Source organism: Ciona intestinalis, unplaced genomic scaffold, assembly GCF_000224145.3.
Source record: "Ciona intestinalis unplaced genomic scaffold, KH HT000094.2, whole genome shotgun sequence".
Lineage (NCBI taxonomy): Eukaryota > Metazoa > Chordata > Ascidiacea > Phlebobranchia > Cionidae > Ciona > Ciona intestinalis.
Window position 1 is genome coordinate 1 of NW_004190416.2, and position 22,046 is coordinate 22,046.

The 22,046-nt window shown below is 34.8% G+C and overlaps 1 protein-coding gene across 2 annotated transcripts in view; it reads right to left on the reverse strand.

Moving 5' to 3' along the window:
• Window positions 1-435: 435 nt before the first annotated feature.
• LOC100176806 (usherin) overlaps window positions 436-22,046 on the reverse strand; it is a 40,987-nt gene continuing 19,376 nt past the window's right edge. For both annotated transcript variants that reach the window (XM_026838475.1, XM_018815593.2), the window contains 40 exons: window positions 21,582-21,747; window positions 21,117-21,290; window positions 20,699-20,835; window positions 20,102-20,300; window positions 19,539-19,741; window positions 19,079-19,177; window positions 18,589-18,698; window positions 18,212-18,305; window positions 17,851-18,009; window positions 17,225-17,389; window positions 16,858-17,004; window positions 16,483-16,703; window positions 16,097-16,239; window positions 15,501-15,692; window positions 15,044-15,162; window positions 14,426-14,586; window positions 13,827-13,983; window positions 13,330-13,463; window positions 13,095-13,146; window positions 12,497-12,854; window positions 11,434-12,058; window positions 10,925-11,219; window positions 10,349-10,654; window positions 9,777-10,066; window positions 9,462-9,693; window positions 9,123-9,243; window positions 8,782-8,935; window positions 8,400-8,538; window positions 8,114-8,214; window positions 7,332-7,590; window positions 6,595-6,786; window positions 6,209-6,362; window positions 5,568-5,824; window positions 5,095-5,333; window positions 4,637-4,848; window positions 4,087-4,263; window positions 3,580-3,672; window positions 3,042-3,307; window positions 2,333-2,593; window positions 436-919 (listed from right to left, as the gene is read on the reverse strand). In XM_026838475.1, the coding sequence (XP_026694276.1) occupies window positions 851-919; window positions 2,333-2,593; window positions 3,042-3,307; window positions 3,580-3,672; window positions 4,087-4,263; window positions 4,637-4,848; window positions 5,095-5,333; window positions 5,568-5,824; window positions 6,209-6,362; window positions 6,595-6,786; window positions 7,332-7,590; window positions 8,114-8,214; window positions 8,400-8,538; window positions 8,782-8,935; window positions 9,123-9,243; window positions 9,462-9,693; window positions 9,777-10,066; window positions 10,349-10,654; window positions 10,925-11,219; window positions 11,434-12,058; window positions 12,497-12,854; window positions 13,095-13,146; window positions 13,330-13,463; window positions 13,827-13,983; window positions 14,426-14,586; window positions 15,044-15,162; window positions 15,501-15,692; window positions 16,097-16,239; window positions 16,483-16,703; window positions 16,858-17,004; window positions 17,225-17,389; window positions 17,851-18,009; window positions 18,212-18,305; window positions 18,589-18,698; window positions 19,079-19,177; window positions 19,539-19,741; window positions 20,102-20,300; window positions 20,699-20,835; window positions 21,117-21,290; window positions 21,582-21,747 (7,632 nt within the window). In that variant the 3' untranslated portion in view covers window positions 436-850. The remainder of the gene's footprint in view (window positions 920-2,332; window positions 2,594-3,041; window positions 3,308-3,579; window positions 3,673-4,086; window positions 4,264-4,636; window positions 4,849-5,094; window positions 5,334-5,567; window positions 5,825-6,208; window positions 6,363-6,594; window positions 6,787-7,331; window positions 7,591-8,113; window positions 8,215-8,399; window positions 8,539-8,781; window positions 8,936-9,122; window positions 9,244-9,461; window positions 9,694-9,776; window positions 10,067-10,348; window positions 10,655-10,924; window positions 11,220-11,433; window positions 12,059-12,496; window positions 12,855-13,094; window positions 13,147-13,329; window positions 13,464-13,826; window positions 13,984-14,425; window positions 14,587-15,043; window positions 15,163-15,500; window positions 15,693-16,096; window positions 16,240-16,482; window positions 16,704-16,857; window positions 17,005-17,224; window positions 17,390-17,850; window positions 18,010-18,211; window positions 18,306-18,588; window positions 18,699-19,078; window positions 19,178-19,538; window positions 19,742-20,101; window positions 20,301-20,698; window positions 20,836-21,116; window positions 21,291-21,581; window positions 21,748-22,046) is intronic.

Genomic DNA, 22,046 nt, shown 5'->3' on the forward strand with positions numbered 1-22,046 from the left:
GCCTGGCACGTATTTGTCCTAGCAACCATATTTTTGCCCAAACAACCATATTTTTGTCCCTAGCAACCATATTTCTGCCCAAACAACCATATTTGTCCCTAGCAACCATATTTGTCCCTAGCAACCATATTTTGTCCTTAGCAACCGTATTTTGGCTCTAAATATTTTGTTCTTAAATACGGTTGCTAGGGCTAAAATAACCCATGACAATGTTTTGTTCAACATAATTGTATCCTTGGGCAAGACACTTAACGGCAATTGGTCTAACCCAGCGGTCACTAATTGGTTGTCCAAATTATCAGTCACACACAAAAAATCGAAAAAAATAATCACCTACAAAGTAACGTATTTGGTAACTTGTAAGCTGGCACGAGGTGTTTGAAACATAACACCCGTGTTATAACGACTGTCGTTTTCCGGCCATGCTAGGATAAATAAGTTACATTCATTTATTTATTCATAATTGTAATCAGTAAGGCTACAGCTTCAAAATTTTTTCAAGGCCACACGGAAAATGGTGCGTAAGTGTAAATATACAATTATTAAACGGAAAGTTCCTAAACTTCATAGCAGAATGTTGTTAACACTTATAAACAGACCATGGCATTATAAAAATGGCAAAGTAGAAAGGATTTTTAACTAAGGAATGTAACAACAGTTTGTATATAATAATAGAACAGAAAAAAAACAGTATTTTAAAATAGAACAAAGACAGTTCTAATCTGGCAATGGGTAACACAAATAGCATTGGAGTGTGGTTAGCAAACTACAACACTAAACAATAAGTCCATATTATGACTGGAAAAGTTACAATCCTAGGAATTATGCATCCTTCTCAAGAATAGTGACGTCATAAGTGTGTGTCTTTCAATTTCATCGCCAACTTAGGTTTGTATGGAGTTTCCTCATCCTCGCAATACTGAAATATAATGTAAGTTATTTATTCAAAATTAAAGCATTTGCAAATTAAATATTTTCAAATTAAATGTTTTCTATTCATAGTATTTTCAAAAAAAAAAATCCAAAAATAAAATATTTTTTTTTAATTATTTACAAATTTAACATTTTTTGTCAGAGTAATTTCAAATAAAATTTTAAATTAAATAACAACAACAAACAACACTTAGTAAGATAGAGACATTGAAGTTAAACCAGCAATTTTTAAATTAAAATATATCTTTGTGCAAACCAATATCAAATTAGGAATTATATTTTAAGTGGGTGAGGTCCTGCAGCAGGGTACACCATGGGATGTGAGATTCAGGCCACAATTATTTTATTACCCCACAAAAATTGGAGATAGTTTTTGAAAATTTATAGGCAGTGTATTGTAAACAAATTTAAGAATAAGGGCAACTTTAAAAATCTGCACAGAGATACAACTTCAATTTAAGAACTACTGGGTCAGGGTTGATAACAATTATAACAAGGAACACTTCCCAAATGACATGCAAACAACAATGTAACATTGATGCACAAAAAGTTTTACTCTAAACTGCAATACAACAACATTATACTCATGCTTCTAAATAAACATACCAAAAGAAAAAAAGGTTTTAAATAAAGAATTTCTGGACATAAAACGGCCATTTCTCGATGTACAACATTTAAAATTACCAATTTCCTTTACTTAGAATCGTTGTTTTCATTTCAAAGACTTTCATATGGGTTTTCATTCGGATAAAATGGCACACACATTTAATGTACTGCACAAATGTATTTTACTATCTGAAGATTCACAGCATAGGGTGTATGAACTTTAAAATGCGCCAACAGTTATATCTCTGCTTATCAATAATTATGTCTCCTAAAAACTTTAATAAATAACGGCAGTTATATAGTTTGTATTTAAATAAGATACTGATGATGCCAAATATGCAAAAAATCTTTTTAATTGTATTGTACAATTGGTTGGAATAGATTTTGTCTGTTATGTTTCATAGCACCAGTTTCTTACTGCATTTTTTTACACAAGAATCATCCAATGTAGAACAATTTTTGTGCCCTATGTTTTTAAAGTACAGATCCATCATATAACGTCAGTTTATATCAATGTATATGGGCCATCCTCTTCATGGTAGTATGTGATTGGAGATGGTGGATGTGCAGTGTCTTCAGCTGCATCACCATGGTATTGATGAACCTTAGGCTTGGATACTTCAGAATATATTGGCAGCTCCGTTTGCTTGTCTATATGTGTTGTCAATATCACATCAGATGTGTCATCGTGAAATGAGTCATTGTCGTCGAAGGCTCTTCCATGACCTTTATTACCCTCCCCACCACTACGGTGTCTGCGTGCGTCGACCGCAAACGCCACGCGCTTACTTACGTTATGTATTCCGCTGTCCGACTTTCCGTTCATTGGCTCATCTGTGTCATGTGACCTCACCACGTATTCGAGATCGTCATCATAGGGCAGCGCGTGCTCCCATCTGTCATCATATTCAACTGTGTCCTTGGGATTGAACATGGAATGATCAAAGCTGATGTCTTGTCCCATTAAGTGGCTTGTACTGCGATGTAAGGAGTCCATGGAGTATGATCTGTTGATGTGACCATGCGGGTGTTCAGGTGACTTGACAGGACAACTCTAAATTTTAAGTGTAAGTTATAAAGAAGTAATTGCAAGAAAATATACATAAAAGAAAATTATGCATAGTTTTTTAAAGTAACCTAAATACAGCGTATTCTACAGATTAAACATAAAATACAGTGGGTAGAGTTCAAATACGAAAATAAAACCCATGTGTGCTCAGGGCGCCTGAATACGCAATAAGTTATAAGTCACTTGGAAAAAAAATATAAATTAAAAAAAATGTCACAAATTAACAAACTTTTTTTATTTTTTTTTTATTTTTTACAAAAAGTAAACTGACTACAGCGTATCTCTATCTTTAAACACAATGAAACTGGTTATAAAGCAGTTATCACAGGAAAAATATACATAATTTTTAAAAGTAAATTGAACACAGTGTGTTATCTGTCTTAAAAAAATTTGAATGAGTCAAGTCAAAATACTAAATTATTTTTTTTTTAACCTGAACACTGTAGTTATGCATGCTAAGATCATCACTCCTGTATGGCGGCACGGCGCTTAAATCCATCATAATATCCTCGCGCTGGTTTGGGATTTTCGAGCGGCTGCTTCTCGGACCCCACATGCAACGGAACACGACGCCGATCACGACCGACATCACCAGCATGGCAACTATCACCATGACAACCATGAACCAGGTGCGCTGGAAGAAGGGAACGCTGGCAGCGGCAATTTCAGTCATGTCTTCACCAATATTCTCCACGATTTCTAAACGTAATATTTGGGTTTGTTAACAGAAAATGGAAAACAGAATTTAAGTAGAAAATATATATAATACAGATATACAGAAAATATATATTTTATTATATATTTTATACACAGATTTGGGTTTAAACAATAAAAAAATATACAAAAAATATATATTTCATACACAGAAAGTTTTTTCAACCAATTACATTTTACAAATCTAATTATATTTAACAAATTATATTTTAGTTTTTATCCAATTATATTTTACACAATCCAAACGATGTACTTACGTGTAGTGGGTTGATTGTTCCTGGTGTTGTATATGATTACAGGGGATCTGGTTGTCCCAGTATCAGTGTATACTGTTAAGCGAAACTTATGGACTGGAAAAATATGAATTTCATTGTTAATTACATGAATATCAAAGCATTTTAAATTTAACACAGAAGTAGGACTAACACAAATCGTAAAAATCAAAATTTTTAGAATTGCTATGGAAAAAATATGAATAGATGAATATAGCTTAGTCATACTCCATTGATTGACAAGTCATAAAACACATGTGTCTTATTTCAGACACTTCGTGCCGACTTCCAAGTTTCCGATTATGTAGCTTGGTAGTAAAATATGATGACATAAAAAGAATAAATAATTTTTAAAAGGACGAAAATATTGAACAGAAGTTTTATAATAAGATATAAAATGTAAGATTTTGCTTTTACGGACATACCAAGTAGCTTCCCAATGACTCATACATGTCAATTGTGATACTTTTTGTAATTAAAACACTAACTCACCTGAAGGGCCAGTACGTCTGTAGTGGTAGACCGTGTTTAACCCAGCATAGATTACACGACCTCTATCCGATAGTTCGAAACGAGTGAGCACGCTGTTAAGATCGAAGGTAGAAGGCCAAGCAACTTTCACATAACTACTGTTGCTTGACACAATAAAGTGGGTGATGTATTTCGGAGCTAAAAGAAATTAGAATTTAATAAAAAAAAGAACAGTTTTAAAAATCCTTTTTTTTGCATTACCATTTGGTGTGTTAGGGCTAATATAGAAACAAAATTTTGGACATTTTTCACTACAACATAATGTAGACCAAAATTGTTAATGATATTACAAAAATAATAATTCTTATACACAAATATTAATCTATGTCTAATTAATTGGTATTGATAATCAGAAAAGAAAAACACAATGCAAATAAAACACTAAAATTAAGGTAAAAAACCTTACAAACAAAACTACACAACATATTTATACACATATGCAAAGAAAAAATAACACACAACATATTTATAATTATGTTAAAAAACTTTAGTTAGTTTAAAATAACCTCACCGGACTTCCTTGTGATCACGGTTTCCCATGACGACTCAGTGCTGCCGTATTCGTTGAAAGATTTCACTTTAAAGTCATAACGAGTGTAAGGATGAAGATTGCGCAACACTGTTTGGGTTGACGTGCCAGAATACCCAACAACAGTAGGAGAGACATGGCACTCTACAGGGGGAAATGTGACCTGACATCCCCGACGATATAAAATCTCATACCTTGATAATATTTGATAATTATAGATCTTATGAAAAGTTAAATAATTATAAGTAGATAAACAAAAAATAACTGTGACAGATTCAGAAAACCTGTTATACCAGTTAAAAACTTAAGTTTTTGCAGCAAATTTGCTATTCTTGAAAACTAGATCTCATAAAATAAATATAGTTCTAATGTTGCCAGATAGTTTTAGACAGTCAATACTATAGTGCATTTCACATGTTAATAAACTGTGTCATGTTTACCTGCTTATTTCCCCATTCAAGTGGGCAGGTTCTGTCCATGAAATGCTCAAGTTGGAAGTTGTAACTTCATCGACAATTGGCACTGACTGGCCACTTGGCGGAGCAGAGAGCGTTGTCACAAAGGCTGAAGGACCTCGAACACATAATGTGTCCAATGTGCACATTTCTATCGCAATCTGGTATGTGGTTACTGGATTAAGACTGACCAGAGAAAACTGTTGCCCTGTTCCACTTGTAACCTGTAGAATTTTGTTTCAGTTCAGGCAACATATGAGGAATGATGAATAAATCAAACTTAATTCTTTTAGCAATGTCGGGCAATGACAGTCGTTATAACCCAAGTATTCTGTTTCATGCACCTTATAACCTGCACATTTTTTTCAGTTTTGCGGATTATGAACAATTGAAGTAAGACGAATATTGAAAGGATAGAATAATACACAACATATCTTAAAGTAAACCTCAAGACTTACCAATTGCATTGCATCATCTGAATTATTTTGTTTCATATAAATTGAAACTCCCCTAATAATTCCATTCTTTCTCTCTGGGTCTAGCGCCACCACCTGGATGGATCTAGCTGACACATCCTGGAAGGTTGGGGCTGGTACCCCACTAGGTGTGGCTTCCCCAGAGCGCATGGGTGCAGACCACAAACTGGTGGTTTCCCCAGCCCCATTTAAAGCAGTCACCTGGAACCGGTAGCGTGTGTATGGTAGCAAGTCTGAGTCTGAAAAAAAAAGTTTTAGGAATTTTTACTCATTGAATTGCAGCAAGTACTTCGAAATGAACATGCAAAAAAATCAAACCCAAGTTATCGTACCAGAAAAACCATGTTTTGGTAAAGCAACTTGAGTAGTAGATGTTTTACAACATTCAGGTAAAGCAAGGGTGATATTCCATTTAATTCTATTGTATATGGGCGAGGTTTTGTCAATAACCTGGATATTGGGCAAAATTTGTCCAATACCCCAACACCCAGAAGGTGTAAGTTGTTTATTGACGAAGGGCACCCTATGATTACAATGTAAGCGACTAAACCACTAAGCCATGCCGCTGGCCGAGGTACTTATTATAACAATCTGTCCATCTGTATGGCATTGATTTCACCCACCTGTGTAAGATGTCCCCGTCACATTCGCTGCAAGTCTTCTTTCCAACATTTCTGTGGCAGATTCATCGTCAAGTAGTCGTCGCCGGTAAAGTTTGTAAAATCTTATAACTCCGTTTGTGTTTACTGGTGGGGACCAACTAATGTCAAGGGGAACCTGATAAAATGGGAAAAATACCTATAAGAATTTATCCCCCATAGGCAATTTTGAGATTCAACTATGTTTTGCAATTATTTTAGCAAAATAATTTTTTGGGTAAAATATTTATTCCGTACAGTTTTAAAATTTAACCTTCAATACAGTATAACTTATTTCCTATTAAGTTGTGTTTAAGTAAAACAAATTCAGATGTAATTAGAACCAAAGTGTGTTTAATTAATTAACCTACCTGATCTCTATGTGGTAGAACCACAGATGGTGGATTTTGATTGGCAGGTGGAATTTCTAGTGTTCGTTCCATCACTCGTTCACTCATTACGCAACCAAGTAGTGTGCAAGTTTTAAGCCAGAAGAAATACTCCTCGTGTGGTTCCAATCCACCCAGTTCAAATGAGAAAGTGTTTGCTGTGAACTCGTAGGCCTGTGGATCAAAGTATGAGCATTTTCATAATTTAGATCAGGATTTCTTATATAATGTGGCAGACCTTTATCTGAAAATTAACCGTTAAGCGGTAATTAAAAAAAGTTTTATGACTGTGCAAAATTGTAAAACTATTTTGTGTTGGAAAAAAAAACAAAGATCTGTCATTCAATCGCAACAAAACTTTTTTGATAAACATCCTGCTTAAAAATCTTAAACTACACAACACGCCAATCAAAAAAGTCAAAATACATTTTTCTATTCTATATGGGTGAGGTCTTGTGAAGAATGACCCGTTGCCCTCCCCAAAAAAACATTTCCACCATTTCTGTTCTTCTTGTTAAATAGCTAATAAAACTCCTTTAGATTGTAAAAACCTTGAACTTCACAACACACTGTTAAAATATGGAAAGCAAATCATCACACACCCTTTCTGTTTTCCTGATCATTAAACATGACAGAAAACATTTCAGGATCCAAGTGCAATTCGAAAATGTTTATAAACTACAAACTGTTGAAAAAAAGTAAATAAAATCGTCACCAACCGTTTCTGTTCTCCTTGTCACATGACGCACGAAGAGAGTGTAATTTAAAATAACTCCGTTGGGATTGACAGGGGTTGACCAATCAGCACGCATGAATCTTCCAGAGGTCGCTGTCAAAGTGGGCGGGGCCAAACCTGCAGGTGCTGATTGGTGGGTTGTCTCGGACACCGGTGGGTCACTACTAACGCTGCCTTGACTGTTATAAGCCACGATCACATACGAGTATTGAGTGCCAGGGGTAAGCTCAAAGTCATGGTAGCTGGAACATAATAATTAAACATAAACGGCTCATTTGTCTGATAGGAGAAGCGACTAGGCCTATTTTCCTCCAATTAAATGTAAACATGTTTTTATCTGTACGCAGTGGCGCAGCCAGAAAAAAATAAGGGAGGGGGTTTTAATCAAAAAAAAAAAAATTTTTTTTTATTTATTTATTTTATTATTTTTTTTGGGTTTATAAGGAGGGGGTTGCAATCCCCTAACCACCCCTGGCTGTGCCACTGCCAGCAACCATATTTTATCTCTAGCAACTATACTTTGTCCCTACCAACCATATTTAGCTAACAACCAAACTTAGCAACCGTATTTTGTCCCTAGCAACCATATTTTGTTCCTAGCAACCGTATTTTGTCCCTAGCAACCATATTTTGTTCCTAGCAACCAAATTTTGTCCCTAGCAACCATATTTTGTCCCTAGCAACCATATTTTGTTCCTAGCAACCATATTATAGTCCCTAGCAACCATATCATATTTATTTATTTATTCAAGCATACAAACATACCGTGTTATCCTCCCATCACTTATAGACACAAGATCCCCGTTCCTTCTTACTTCATATCTGATTATATTTCCATTGGGTTCAACAGGGGGTTGCCATGTTACCTGAGGATTATTTTAAATGTGCTAAAAATTAAAACAAAAATGTAAAAAATGTAACCAAAGTGTTAAAAGTTTGGGCAAAAATGTTAGAAATTTAAAGCAAAAATGTTACAAACTTAAGCAAAAAGTCAAAAAATTAAACAAAGTGCTAAAAACATTACAATGTTAAAACTTTAATTAAAATAAACCTCAATTGAATTTGCGCCAGTAACATGTAGGTCTGGTGGTGCCATGTCAATTGGAGCAGCTTCTAAAGTACGAACTTGAGTTGTAATGCTTCTACGGCAACCACTGTTTGTACAAGCCTCAAGTGCAATGGAATAAACTCTGAGATAATATGAAGAGAATTGAATCTAAGCAACATGATTATTAAAAAGTGCCAATTATCTTATAATACATAAAATTAAGATTTTGTTGTTTTTAAAGCATTTTTATTCTACTTAAAAGTTTTATTCTTATAAAACTCTCCACCAATTCATCATAAAATTTATTATTTTAAAATAGCAACCAGAAAAAAATTGTCATCAATTGGTTATACAACTTAATATTTTATTTAGGAATCACACACACCTAAATGGCAGTAATCCCGTTATCAATGCTTCTGTTTTATTGCCTTGATACATAACTTCATTGTCGTCCCCATACAGTGTGTAGGAAACTATCTTCCCGTTTTCTGTGCCAGGACTTTGCCAGGTTGTTTGTAGAGAAGTAGCATTAAATGCAACTGAAAAAAGTAATATATTATGAAAAAAAAACAAATTTTTTAATGAACAAACATAATATGAAAGTGTTGTTGCATCTATATTACTAAAACGCAAGCTAAACTAAAAAACAAATCAGGACTAATTGTTGCTTATTATTGGGATTGTAATCAAAGCTGTTTAATAGCATTTGTGGATGAAATTACTTACCAGCACTTGGTGGCGCTACATAATGGGGTGCTTGTTCAAAGGTTCGTGCCTGAGTGACTTCGCTGGTTGAACAACCACCAGCAGTGCACGCAGATATTGTGTATTCATACATCGTATATGGCTGCAAGGAGTAAAATGTTAGAGTTCGATTTTCAGGTTATAATAACTATTGGGTTAATGGGCAAAATCTGGCCTTAAATCCTCTTAACCCAGCCTTATAGAACACATTTTCCCATGCCAGCTCACAATTCCCAATATATTTAACTTAGTTTGTGTCTATTTTTCTGTATGGCTGACAATTTGGACAATCCATTAGCCAGGTTAATCAACATGTATTACCCTGAGGTTGATATCTTTGTACTGGAATTGATCTGGTGGGAAACTTAATGGCGTGCTGTTGCCTCGCTGCATTTTAAATGTTTGTAGCTCCCCATTGACTTGAGTTGGTAGATTCCATGAGACTTGAAGCGCTGTTGGACTTCTGTCTGCTGGGGGAACAACAACTGGAGGGGAAATTCCTTCCGGTGGGGCTTGGTGGGTTTCCACGGCAACCCAACTGCTGTCAACATGCCTGGAAATTTGGGTGTAACAGAATTTGCATGTTTTTGAATTTTAATTTTCAGTAATTGTGTAAAAGAGTTTTAAAATACTTACCCAATAGAAGTACTTGTTCGTATCTTGTACTGAAACCTTGAATAGGGCCGCAGTCCTGCATCAGTATAGTTGTAAACATCATGCACTGGATCTAACACGTCAAAAATAACTTCTCCATCTGAATTTGGATCTTCTATCTGACGACGCACCCGATGCACACTGATGGGTTGGAAAAGATCCTCACTGAGCGCCTGAACTTCATATCTTGTGATGGATGCAGACTGGAAGAAAGCTTCAGGGTCTGAGGTTGAAACTGATCTTTTTGCGCGTGGTATTATGAAAGAGATGTCCTGAAAAGTGGTTGTTTAGCGTGTATGCTTGGTACTTTCATAACATATCTCTGATTTTGTATGTAATATTTAAAAGCAACCTAAAAAATTGAATCTTATCAGGAAAAAACTAATATTTAATAAAAAGTTTCCTTTTTAAATTAGATACTATACAACTTTTAATTTAAAATACCAAAGACATGGAAATTAGAAGCAAAATAACAGATATACTTTTTTAAGTTATAAAAAAACGTTGAAAAGCAACTTATTTTAAGCTTTGAAAGCATAGAATATGTATGCTACCTGTCTTCGGTAAATTTGGTAGCTTCGAATACGACCATTTGGTCTTGCTGGCTTTCTCCATGTTAGAGTCACTGAGTTTGAGGTCCTTCCTTGAACAATTGGGGGCGATTGGGACTCTGGGATTGTTTCGGCTGTCCAGAAAGTCGTAGTTGGTGATCTGGTGCAAAGGCCTGGGCCAGTACATGACTCCAGCACAAGTGTGTATCTTGTATAAGGAGTCAGCCTGCGGAAATCAAACTGCCTTGCCCGACCACTGTACACAGGTATTTCACTCACTTCTGGCTCATAGACATTGTAAATTTGAATCTGAATAAAAAAATATTAATTGGGTAAATTTAAAACCGAAAAAAAAAATCAGTGATATTGTACATTTGAATCCAAATAAAAAATTGCAACCATTAGAGTCCCTCATAACTTATACACCCAAGTTCCACACACACAACATATCCATTACTACACAAACTTCAAAGTAATTTTCAAATTGAAACATAACTTACATTCATTCAACTTATTAATACCCATGCCCCAGAATGTGTTGCATACATCTTATATGTTCAAACCAGTCTATATATTTACCTCTCCATTAGGAAGAGCTGGTTCATCCCAAGTGAGACTGACAGATCTTCCATCTTCACTCTTCTCCACTGAGAGCTCCGCAACCTCACTTGGAGGAGCTGGACTCGTCTTCTCTCTTCTCCAATCCCCTCTTCCAACCATCCCCGCTTGATTGACAGCTACAATCCGAACCTGGTACATGGTAAAGGGTTGTAGCCCGCTAAAGGTAGCTGCAGTGAGCGCAGATGGGACAGTGAGAGCTGTGAGGATCGGTCGTTGTATAGTTGGGTCCCCTCCAACTTCTTGGTGTTCAATTCTATAACAGAATATAAAACATAAATTTTTGTTTCTGATCTTTCAAAACCTATAGGGAAGATCATGTTATTTAAAAGCAAGCAGGTTTGAAAAATAACTTAAGAGCACATTGTGTATGATAATGCTTTACATACCATACTAAGTGATCAAAATTGTGAATTATCAAACAATCTTTATAAGTTAAATACAGTGTTGTTTCTAAAATTGTTAATTACCTGTAACTTGTAATAACACCATTAGGATGAAAAGGAACTTCCCAGGTTGCATTGATGGCAAACGCTGACACAGCCTGTAAGATAGGGGCAGATATACCAGTTGGAACAGCCTGCTTGGTGGTGACTGATTCCCAATCACTCTCAGCATCACCTTGGTCACTTGTACACGTGATGCGATATTTGTACTCTGTGTATGGAACTAACTCTGCATCGGTATCAGTGTAGGTAAAGGTATTAGCTTCACCCGTATAAATCCTTTTTTCTATCGGAACTAAACCATCGTCAGGATTTGAAAGTTTTCTATGGATTTGGTATGAGGTTATGACGCCATTAGGGTGCAGAGGCTCTTCCCATTCTATTTCTACAGACCGCCCCCCTGTGGCTGTTAAGGTTGGTATCTGTTGACCACTTGGTGGAGCAGCAGAAGTCTGAGTCAAAGCAGAACGACCGACATTACAATTATCTGTGGTGTTGGTAGTTTCAGAATCATCATCCCCAGAGTAGGGGAAACATGTCATCACTCGAATATGGTAAGAAGTATGAGGTGTTAATCCTTCAACCACTTTGCTCATTTCATTTCCAGATGGAATAATTCGCATCAGATTTTTGTTTCCTTCATTCTCATCTGTAAGAGATAAACCAAGTTATTTTAATGGTTATATTCCTAGTAATACATCATAATATAACATATTTTTATTTATCTTTTAGAAGTTGTAACAAAGTTTAAGTTAATAAAGAAAGCAAAGAAAAGGGACCTCAAGACGGTAGGTATACACACGCTGCGAGTAAAACCAAAGTGTTATGAAAGTGTCATTTAAAAGTGCGACTGTCGGAACGGAGAACGAGTTCGCAGATATAGCCCTCAGATGGAGTCATGCTGGTCAAGAACCAGGACAGAATCGGGACTTGGTTGGAACATGAATAAAGGACTTCATTATCATGTCACTTTCGGACGTATAATGGGTGGGGGTAATGGGCTAAATCTGGCCTAAATCCCAGGTCTTAGGACTTTACCGAAACAGAATAAAAATACTGTTAATTTAAACACAACTTTGTCTCTTACCTTCATTTATTTCCCTTCTTCTTCTGCTAAAGTTTGGCACAGTGGTGGTGACTGATAAACCGTTTGAAATCAGCTTCCCGTCAGCCCTTTGCACAACAACGCTGTAATTAAACTCAGGCACTGAACTTGGGAATGACCAATCTGCTCTAATTACTGTTGGAGATAGGACTGTGGCTTCAAGTACTGGTTGTTGTGGTGGGACAACTCTTGGCATCCTAACATCATGGATCTCACTGAGTCCAAACCCAGCTTCATTCATTGCACCAAGCTGGTACTGTATCTTTGCACCAGGGAAACTTATGACGTCAGTGTAGCTGAATATGGTTGGTCTACCAGCGTAAATCAATTGCCAGGAACTCTGTAAAATAAGGTAAATAAAATTTATCATACAACCGATTCTGTTAAAACTGTAATATGAATTAATTTTTATTTTTTAAAGTTATTTAGGTAAAATGTAAGTGTTTTGACTTGAAAACACCTAAAACACAAACACATTTAAGACGTGAAAAAAACTAAACTTAAGATACGAAAATGCCCTCTTTGACGCGAAAACACTAAAAACACAAATATATATAAGTTAAGTTAATAAAGTACTTACTCTTCTGACATTATCAGCATCACCAAAATCCGTCACAAAACGACGCAGAAGTCTAAAAACAAAGTATAACTCAGTAAAGATCTGGGGCCATGAAAACACAACTGACAAAATCATGCCCAACTAATTTTAGAATAAGAGATATATTTCGCCTAAATTGCATCGTCGGTTTCCTATTCAAAAGATACAATGTATAATGTAATAATTTTGAGATATGCTACCACCCTAGCTGTTTTACCTGTACTCCTGTATTGGCCCATTTGGTTGGAGTGGTTCTGTCCAGTACAAGTCAACATTAACAAGATCAAGAGGAAGTGAAGTAGCAGGAATCCATACACCTTCAGGTTTTGCTTGGTTTGTGGTAACTGTAACCTGTAATTCAGATATTTTTAGTACTGTTTCGATGTTAGACGAATGGCACCGGTGTTCTGTTTCATATTCCTTGTGCCAGCTAACGAGTTACAGCTTACAGGTATTTAAATCTAAAGTATTATACCTTGTTTTACACCATTGGATAATGACATTAGAAACCAATATACTTAATAATATTAATCACTTTGTTTCTTCAAATTACAGTAATGAGATTGAAAAATATTTTAAACGAAAAGTCAGGATATAGCAACAAACTGACAGTCGTTAAAACACGTTTACGATTAAAAACATTTACATTTAATTGGAAGAAAAAAACGTGGTCGCACATAACATTAATACAAAACTTCATTTTGTTCCACCTACCTGCTCACTGTCAGTACAGCCTGCTGAGGTACATGCAGTTAAGATATAGCTATGTGTTGAATAAGGCTCAAGGTTGTTGTGTTCATATCTTAGGTTTGTGCCAGGCCCTGGCTGGATGGTATAAATTGCTCCAACTTTAGTGTCGTTCAATGTGTATCTAGATGTAAAAAAAATAAATGTTTCACTTACAGTTAAAATCTACGGTCTTAAACATTTCACAAAAACTTCGGTGCATAAAGCTTTACTATTTTACAAATAGCAGCAACATAGACTCTGCAAACGTTCCTTATATATTTCTTTTCAAATTTAAAAAAGACTATGTGTTTAATATATTTTTGTATGTATGTAGGTAAATGATTCCAAAATTAAACATGATCAATAAAAAAAGTTTGGAAGTTACCAGCTCAAAAAAACTGGGTAAAAATAATAGACAGATCACCTTCAATCAGCCTAGAATTAGGTGAAATTTATACTAAAATTAAATAAATTAATGCTCTAAATTAAAAACGCAGAAAATTACTGTAAGAAAGTTAAAACATTGAAATTAATATTTCACAATGAATGAAAATAATACTTTACACTAAAAACACAAAAATTACCTTTGCAGGAGACCATTTGCTCTTGGAGGTGGAAGCCATGTAAGTAGAACTGAGTTAGGACCAGTAACCAGTGCATTAGGTGGTGAAACAAACTCTGGTATGCCTTGTACGCTTGTGGCTCTTACAGGAACACTGCTCGAGCAACCAACTGAAGTGCACGCCTGTGTTTGTGGGTATTAAATGGATGAATGTAACTTGCTTTATCGTTACGTGGCCGAAAAACATAGTTATAACATGGATGTTCTGTTTTGTACACCACATGCCAGCTTGTGAGTTGCCTCCTATGTGACTTTGTGGGTGATTGTTTTTTTTTTGTTTTTATATTGTATGACTAACAATTTAGGTTGACAAAAACTCATTAGTGACCAATGGGTTGGAGCAATTTTTTAAAATCCATTTTCAGTACAGTGATTATTTCTATGATCTATACAATAACTTTGTTAAATTGCAGCCATATGAGACTCAAAGATCGAAAAGGTTATAGTCTTTTGGAAATTTTTAGGGCTTTAAGTCACATGCATTAAACCAATTTGACCCTAAAAACTAGTAAAGGTAGAATTTATTTAAAGTCCATTTTAAGTGTTTCGAATACACTGAAAGAAAGTTTATTATAATTACCCTTAAGGTGTATTCATATTCTCTGTATGAAAGAATCTGGAAAGAATCCGTGTGACGTAATGCAAGCCCTCTCCATATTTCTAAACCATCTCGGAGCAATATATATCGAGTGATTTCACCTGAATAAGATTAAAAGTATTTTCTTTTTGTTTATGTTTAAACTGATCACTAAACAAAATACTATTAATTTCACGCAGCACAACATACTGAATAGTAAACAAAAATGAACTATAATGCTTATGTTACTTAATGAATATTTAACATAAAATTTATTTCAAAGCAAACATTGGACCAAAAACTGGCAAGATTTTTTGAATATTAGTTGTTTAACCCTCGCGTGGCCGGGAAACTACAGTGGTTATAACACATATGTTCTGTTTCATACACCTTGTGCCCGCTTTTGAGTTACCATGCACTTTGTGAACCCATTGGACAACAATGGAATGCCTCAACGTACCATTTGGTTTCTTGGGTGGTTTCCATGACAACGTGATTGCATCCCTGCCATCTGATGTCCAATCAGGAGGAAGAACTTCACTTGGTTTTGATTGAGGCATTGTTATTTCAGCAGATGAACTTTCGCCCACTCCAACTTTGTTCTCAGCCACCACCTTGTACTCGTATGTTGTGTACGCTTCCAGTTCTGTGTCTGTTCATACATCAAGGGAAATGTTACAAAAAAAGTATTTAATAAACATGAAGACAAAAATGCTAATAGTATAACATAATGAAATTTTTAGCTATCTCTTTAAAAACGATAGCAAATATGTGATTTATAGAAAGAAGAGAAAGGAATCAACAGCAAAGAAACAGTTGCTAAAACACGCTATGAATAAAAGTGTGGAAAAAAGTGTTAGTTTAAAAGCGTGGCTGTTACACCTAATAAATTGCAACGGGACTCATATTATTACATCTAAGTGTTTTTTTTATAATTTAAAATTGGAAACTAAAACAAGATAGTAGCCACAATGTGTTAGAAATTAATAACTAAGTAAAAACACATAACAGGATAAGGAATAAATAGTGTTGTTTTAAACAGTGTAGTTTCATTACCTTGGTAAGTGAATACATTGGGTGGTCCAGTATATACAGCAATGTAGGAAGTTGGGCAAATCGCATCAGTTCTTCTATTACGGGTGTCGGATCTAAGACGACGTGCTCGAAAACAATCAAACTGATCTCGGTTGAAATCACATCTGAATAAATGAATATTTATTGGTTTAAATTTATTCTGTTTAAGTTTTGTTCAAAAAAATGTATTATTTGAAAAAAGTTTGTATTTTTTGGGCAGTTAGTATTATGCTATAAATAGATACCAACAGCAACAATATAAGCAAAAAGTTTACAGATTTTTAAGTGCATGAAAATATCCACAAAAATATTTTTTAAACAAAAACAAAGCTTAAAAAATTAGAAAAATGGAAATATTTGAATATCACCTATCACAAGCTGCCAACATAGACTGCGTTAGTGTACAAAGACTTCCACGCCCACAGCTTTGTTTCATAGATCTATCTGCCAGTTCAATGGTTGCAACATCTGCACAAACAGAAGCTTGAGGGTCGTAACCGTTACCATGGCAACAAGCTTCATCTGATGACACCAGCTCAGTGGAGCAACATTTTTGTTCCGTTGATGTCATATTTAACACCAAATGTGCCTAAAATTAAATTGTTTTATTTTTAAAAAGCATTTAACTTTAACTTTATTAATTTAAAAGTTTCATTACCTGGCTTGCTTAGTAAAATTTAACTATTTATTTTTGTTTTTTTTAAACTGCATTTGTTTAAAGTTTATAAATTCAAGTTTATTACCCTGGCTTGCTTAGTGTCATGATCCTCACAGCATTTGGTTAGGTTTCTTGGAAGGTACTGAAGTCCGCAGCAGATATTGGAATCATTTTGATCATAAACTGCACCATCTATCGTGTTGCCACAACATTGCTTGTCAGATGTTACAACCTGTAGCCAATGTTGATTAAATCAATGAATGAATGAATAAAGATAACTTGTTTTGTTCTCACAGGGCTGAAGAATGGCAATAATTATAATTTGGGTGGAATATGTAACTTTGTGGTTGATTATTTTTTATGTATGGCTGACATCTTAGACAACCAGTAAACACTAAGTTGTAGCAATTGTCGTGAAATGATAGGTTTTACATTTGTAGGCAAAAACTGACCATTCCCCCACAGCACTGTCTTTCAAATCCATCGTGTAAGGAACCATCGCAGCATATTTGCAACCCGTTATCAGTGTATGGTACGCCCCCACAGCAAGAATCTCCAACACCAACTGACACACGATCTTCGATTGGATCTTGACAACAAACCTCCATTTCACCAACCTGAACAAGAGATGAATGAATGAAATGTCAGCCCTTTACGGAGCTTTAATTGAGCTACTGAACTGTTATCTACATAATTGTTTAGCGGCTCATCTATATCGAATGAATGAATGTAACTTTCTTATCCTCGAATGGACCGAAAATGACAGTCGTTATAACTCAAATGTTTTGTTTCACAGACCTCGTGCTTATGAGTTAACATGTATGTTTCTTTGTGGAAGCTTATTATATTTGCTCATGTATGGCGGATAATTTAGACAACCAATTAATGAACACTGGGTTGGAGCAATTGCCGTTAAGTGTCTTTCCAAAGGACATATACACCCACAACGGTAGAAGCAATGATCCTTAAACACATTACCTCTGGGTAACAGACAGGCTTGCTACCCAACTGTGCCCTGTCACCAGAAATACACATAATGTTAGAGAACGAAGCTTCTTGAAAATATCTTAACACTAACCTCTAAATACTTTCCACTACAGCATCTGTAGCCTTCTACATTAGAATGTAATCTTCCTCCACAACAAACATCAGTGATGTGCGACCGAACGAGCACGTAGTTACGATCGCAACATTCCTTCATGGCATCAACATTATACAACACACCACCACAGCAAACCTGAAAATAACCAAAATGTATGTTTTATATTTAAATGGACAGATAAGCAAAATTTAACCAAAGTTTTTATTTTTTGTAACTGAATAGATAACCAAAATTGGAAAAAAAATTATATTTAAATAAACTGTAGTTGGAACAACTTGGAAATCAGTTAACATACTTATTTTTCCATACAATAATACAACAAATGTTTGAGTTTTACTTTTGCTGTTGGCGAGTAACACTCAGTAGAACAAACTTTCTGGCCTCTCGGACATTTCACGTACGTACACGATCTTTCATCTATTTCTGGTTGACTAAAATTTGGTAAAACGCCATGTTATAAATTTAATTAGATTTTATTTTAGAGTACAGCTATTGCTTTGCGAACTTTACATATATAAACATTCTTACATTATAATATATTTATATTACATGGAAAAAAAAAATTAAAAAAATATTATTTAAAAAAAGTATCATTCAAACCTGGAAATTCCATGAGCAGTGTTATTCCTTTGTAAGCATTATAATAAAATGAAAATTAACATTATGTAATATTTTATTTTAGTATTTTAGATGTTTAGTATTCAGCGTTCATACTTTTGTGTGCAAGGCAACATTGCCCTCCGGTGGATCTGGTAGCTCCGTATAATTCCATTCGGACGACGAGGAACGCTCCATTCAAGTCCAACACTATTGGTGCCCGCCAACTAAATTGAATATATATATATATATTGAATAAATTAAGGAATGATCAAAATAAAACTTGGCCTTTTCTTGCGTGACCAGTCTTGTCTTGTAAGTTGGCATGACCCCCATGTTATAACGGTTGTCGTTTTGCAAGAATAAATCATTTACATTCATTCAGAATTGGAAGTTATAAAACTTAAACAAACTGTATTTTAGAAGAGATATAAAAAAGCACATTTACAAATTTAATTTTGCCCAAACTACAGTATGAAATTCTGGTTCACCTAAAAGATGCCATTCCACCATAAATTGCCAAGCAAAGAAATAACTGCTAGGTTGGCAATTATAGTCTCAGTATTGTAAGATCTACTTTTTTATTAAAGCAACATTTCTGACTTACCTGAATTGTGGGTGCATCTATATTTGTTGGGTTGTTTTCCAGTGTAGTGGCTTGAGTTGTGTTGCTTTCAGCACAAGCATACACAGTGCATGCTTCAATCTGAATGGTAAGTGGAAAAAATGCTTTTAGATTTAGATAAAATATAACCCACTAAGGCTTAACAAGGATATTTATTGTTGCTTTAGCTACCAGGCATAATGTAAATAATACTTTAACGGCTCATTTGGAATGAAAATTGTAGTATATTTCGGAAGTTTCATCCGCCATCCTGCAAGACTTTATCGGGGAATGATCTTTTTATTTACTTTTAATGCATTACAACTTGTTAGATTTGTTTTATGCAGTTAAACTGTTGGCCAATTATAGTTTTCTCTATTAGATTATTTTTCTCTTTATTATGACAAAAGGTCATTCTATTCAGTATTAGCAAATATGTACAAGTAAAAAACAAGTAACATACCTTGATATTATACACAGTATACGGCCTCAAGTTATTAACAGTATAGGATCCTGCTTCCGTCATGTTGGTCACATAGCTGTTATTATTGATAAGTATGCAGTAGGTCACAATCCTTCCATTAGGTTGCAATGGGGCAAGCCAGCTCACTCTTAGTTGGGAAGGACTTATGCTGTTAATGACAGGAATCCCAACACCCATTGGAGCTAAACAAAAGGAGAAAAAATAGGTAATACATAAGGCTTATAATGTTATAACTACTTAGATTTTTGTATAAAAATACTACGGGTACATCCACGGTGCATACAGAAAAGCGGATGTGGAAAAGAAGACCCCATGTAAAATCTATTTCCCGTTTTGATACATGCAGTATTTATGCAGTAGTTTTATAAACATAAAATAGCAGAGACACAACACCAATTAAAATATATAAAAAAATGAATTACCCCCAAAGTTACATATGTTGTAACTCGTAAACAGACACGCTGTATAAAACACTGTCATTGCCTCACCACACAATGATAAATAAGTTACATTTATTCATTTATAAAGTTATATTCGTCTACCTCCATCATCTGTGGTTGCTTGTACAGGTGCTGATGTGACGTTATGTGCCCCGTTATCAACGTCGAGTGTAAAAACATACATAGTACCGGGGTAAAGGTTTGACACAACCCATGAGGTTGTTGCCGGTGGAAACTTATGAATTCTGTCTGAGTTGTTCCTTGTAGAATAGTAACGTATGTAGTAGTTATGCACTCTGCCCTGTGGGATAAAGTGTTGTTGGATATTATTCTTGTGGGTTAAATATAAATAGTTGGAAAATAAATACAGTATCTTGTTTCAGTATAAATTATTTACATTTTCTTTCTATTTTAGGTTTATAAAATTACTTCAAAAACTCAACTTATATGATCCCTTAATTAAGAAATATAAGAACAATAACTTATAAATAGGGGCAAAGTTTTTGCAGATTTTAAAACCTGCCACTTTCCAAAATTTTTCTCGAAGTTGAGGCGACAAGGGTTTTATAGTAATAGATGGAAGATCTCCTCTTGAGAACTAGGCCAAGGCCAGTCTCAAGTAGGCTTGACATACATATTGATAAAAGTTAAGCGAGATAACCAATTATTCAATATTTTAAAACAAATTATGTTTTCAACCTGTAAGGCAAACAGGTCAGGTGGTTGCCACCATAGTAGTGCCGATGTGTGGTTATGTATGGCAACTTCCAACACACCAGGTGAGGATGGGAAACCAGCATGTGTTGTCACCCTTGTACTGTTACTTGCCATGGAACCTTGTAATTTAAAAAAGATATTTAATACTTGTGTGTGAAATAGAACATTCTTGTTATAAAGACTGTGTTTTTTTAGCCATGTGAGAATAAAGATAGTTACATTCTTTCATTGCTTCTAAAGTTTTCTAATAAAAGTAACGAAACTGGCAAAACTATTTTTTTAATGACACAGTTTAAAAAAAAAAAATGATATGTTAAACTAATGCCTGCTAAAATCATGTATTTAAAAAGGGTAAAACATGTGAGATCAAAGAAAGATAATGTAAAAAGTTATAACATACCAATTGTATTGAAGACAGATAGTCTGTATTCGCATGTAGTGAATCTTTGTAGTGATCTGTCTTCATAAATCAAGCCATTTGTGGTGAAAATATTTTCTGTAACGTTAATATAAGATGGCTGGTCCACCAAGAGCGGTTGGGAGATGATGGTTCTACTCAACTCATAGTAGATGCCTGGGGTATAAACAATGTATTCATTATAAACAGATTGGGTGAACTGTAAACAACATAGAAAAGAAGAAAAACTTGTGATTCAACTTTTAGGTCAGAAGTATTATTGGGACTTGAAATTATCATAAAATGATAAAGGTAATGTCTTATACTTCCTGTTGCTTTTTATTTTAGTTTTTTAGTCTTGAACATATGAAACTTGCAATGTTTAAATATAAAATTGAGTTTTAGAACCACACTGTTTTCTACACCAAAACAGCTGTAAAAAACACCCATTCTACTTGAATTAATTACCTGGGCCATTTGGGAAGGTAGGGGGTCGCCATTGTACATTGACGTACCGCTCACTGATGGGAGTCGCCACTGGAGGTGCTAGACCACGAGGAACATCAGCGTCAGTCATGACATCGGTGGTTGGACTTTCTGTGCATCCTCCAATTGTACAAGCAGTGATTGTGATCTAGGAAGCATCGGGAAGTCAATATAATAAAGTGGGTGCCATATTGATTAATGAATAAACGTAACTTGCTTTAACCCTGCGTGGCGGTAAACGAAGGTTGTTATAACACTGGTGTTTTGTTTCATACACCGCTGCAGTGTTTATATTTAGACCTAAAGAGTGATCAAAAAAATAAGATTGATTAAAAAATATTAAAAATAATAAAGCAAGTTTAAAGAATGGCATTCAATTTGGAACTGTATAATTTCTTCTACTTCATGTGTTGTATATTTATGAATAAATTTGACAAATAATAAGAA